At 56.9% G+C, this 325-nt stretch overlaps 1 protein-coding gene across 1 annotated transcript in view; it reads left to right on the top strand.

Annotated features, from left to right (window-relative positions):
- The window catches only part of LOC104527593 (cationic amino acid transporter 3-like), a gene marked incomplete at its 3' end in the record, with an annotated part of 3,252 nt that overhangs the window by 816 nt on the left and 2,111 nt on the right, over positions 1 to 325 (top strand). Inside the window, 2 exon segments of the mRNA XM_029085852.1 lie at positions 1 to 102; positions 204 to 316. The exon segment at positions 1 to 102 is cut by the window's left edge and continues 67 nt beyond it. Of these exon segments, the coding sequence (XP_028941685.1) occupies positions 1 to 102; positions 204 to 316 (215 nt within the window).

Raw genomic sequence — 325 nt, 5'->3', positions numbered from 1 at the left:
CTTCGTCATCATCGCCGGCTTCGTGAAGGGAGACATCAAGAACTGGCAGCTGTCAGAGGAAGACTATGTCAACCTCTCGCACCTGAAGCCACTGGATGATAGGTGAGGAGAGCAACTGTGACAGGCCAGGGACCAGCACAGGGCTGGCACTGGTCCCACTGTCCATGCACCCCATGGCAGCTGCTCTCCTCCCTCCTTTCCAGGAAAAAAGCCTTTGGCTCTGGTGGGTTTGTCCCCTTTGGACTCGATGGGATCCTGACTGGTGCTGCCACCTGTTTCTACGCCTTTGTGGGCTTTGACTGCATCGCCACCACAGGTACCACCT

Source organism: Antrostomus carolinensis, unplaced genomic scaffold, assembly GCF_000700745.2.
Source record: "Antrostomus carolinensis isolate BGI_N321 unplaced genomic scaffold, ASM70074v2 scaffold35470, whole genome shotgun sequence".
Taxonomy (NCBI): Eukaryota; Metazoa; Chordata; class Aves; order Caprimulgiformes; family Caprimulgidae; genus Antrostomus; species Antrostomus carolinensis.
The sequence above is the reverse complement of the archived record's forward strand: the minus strand, read 5'-3'. Positions and strand labels throughout refer to the sequence as shown.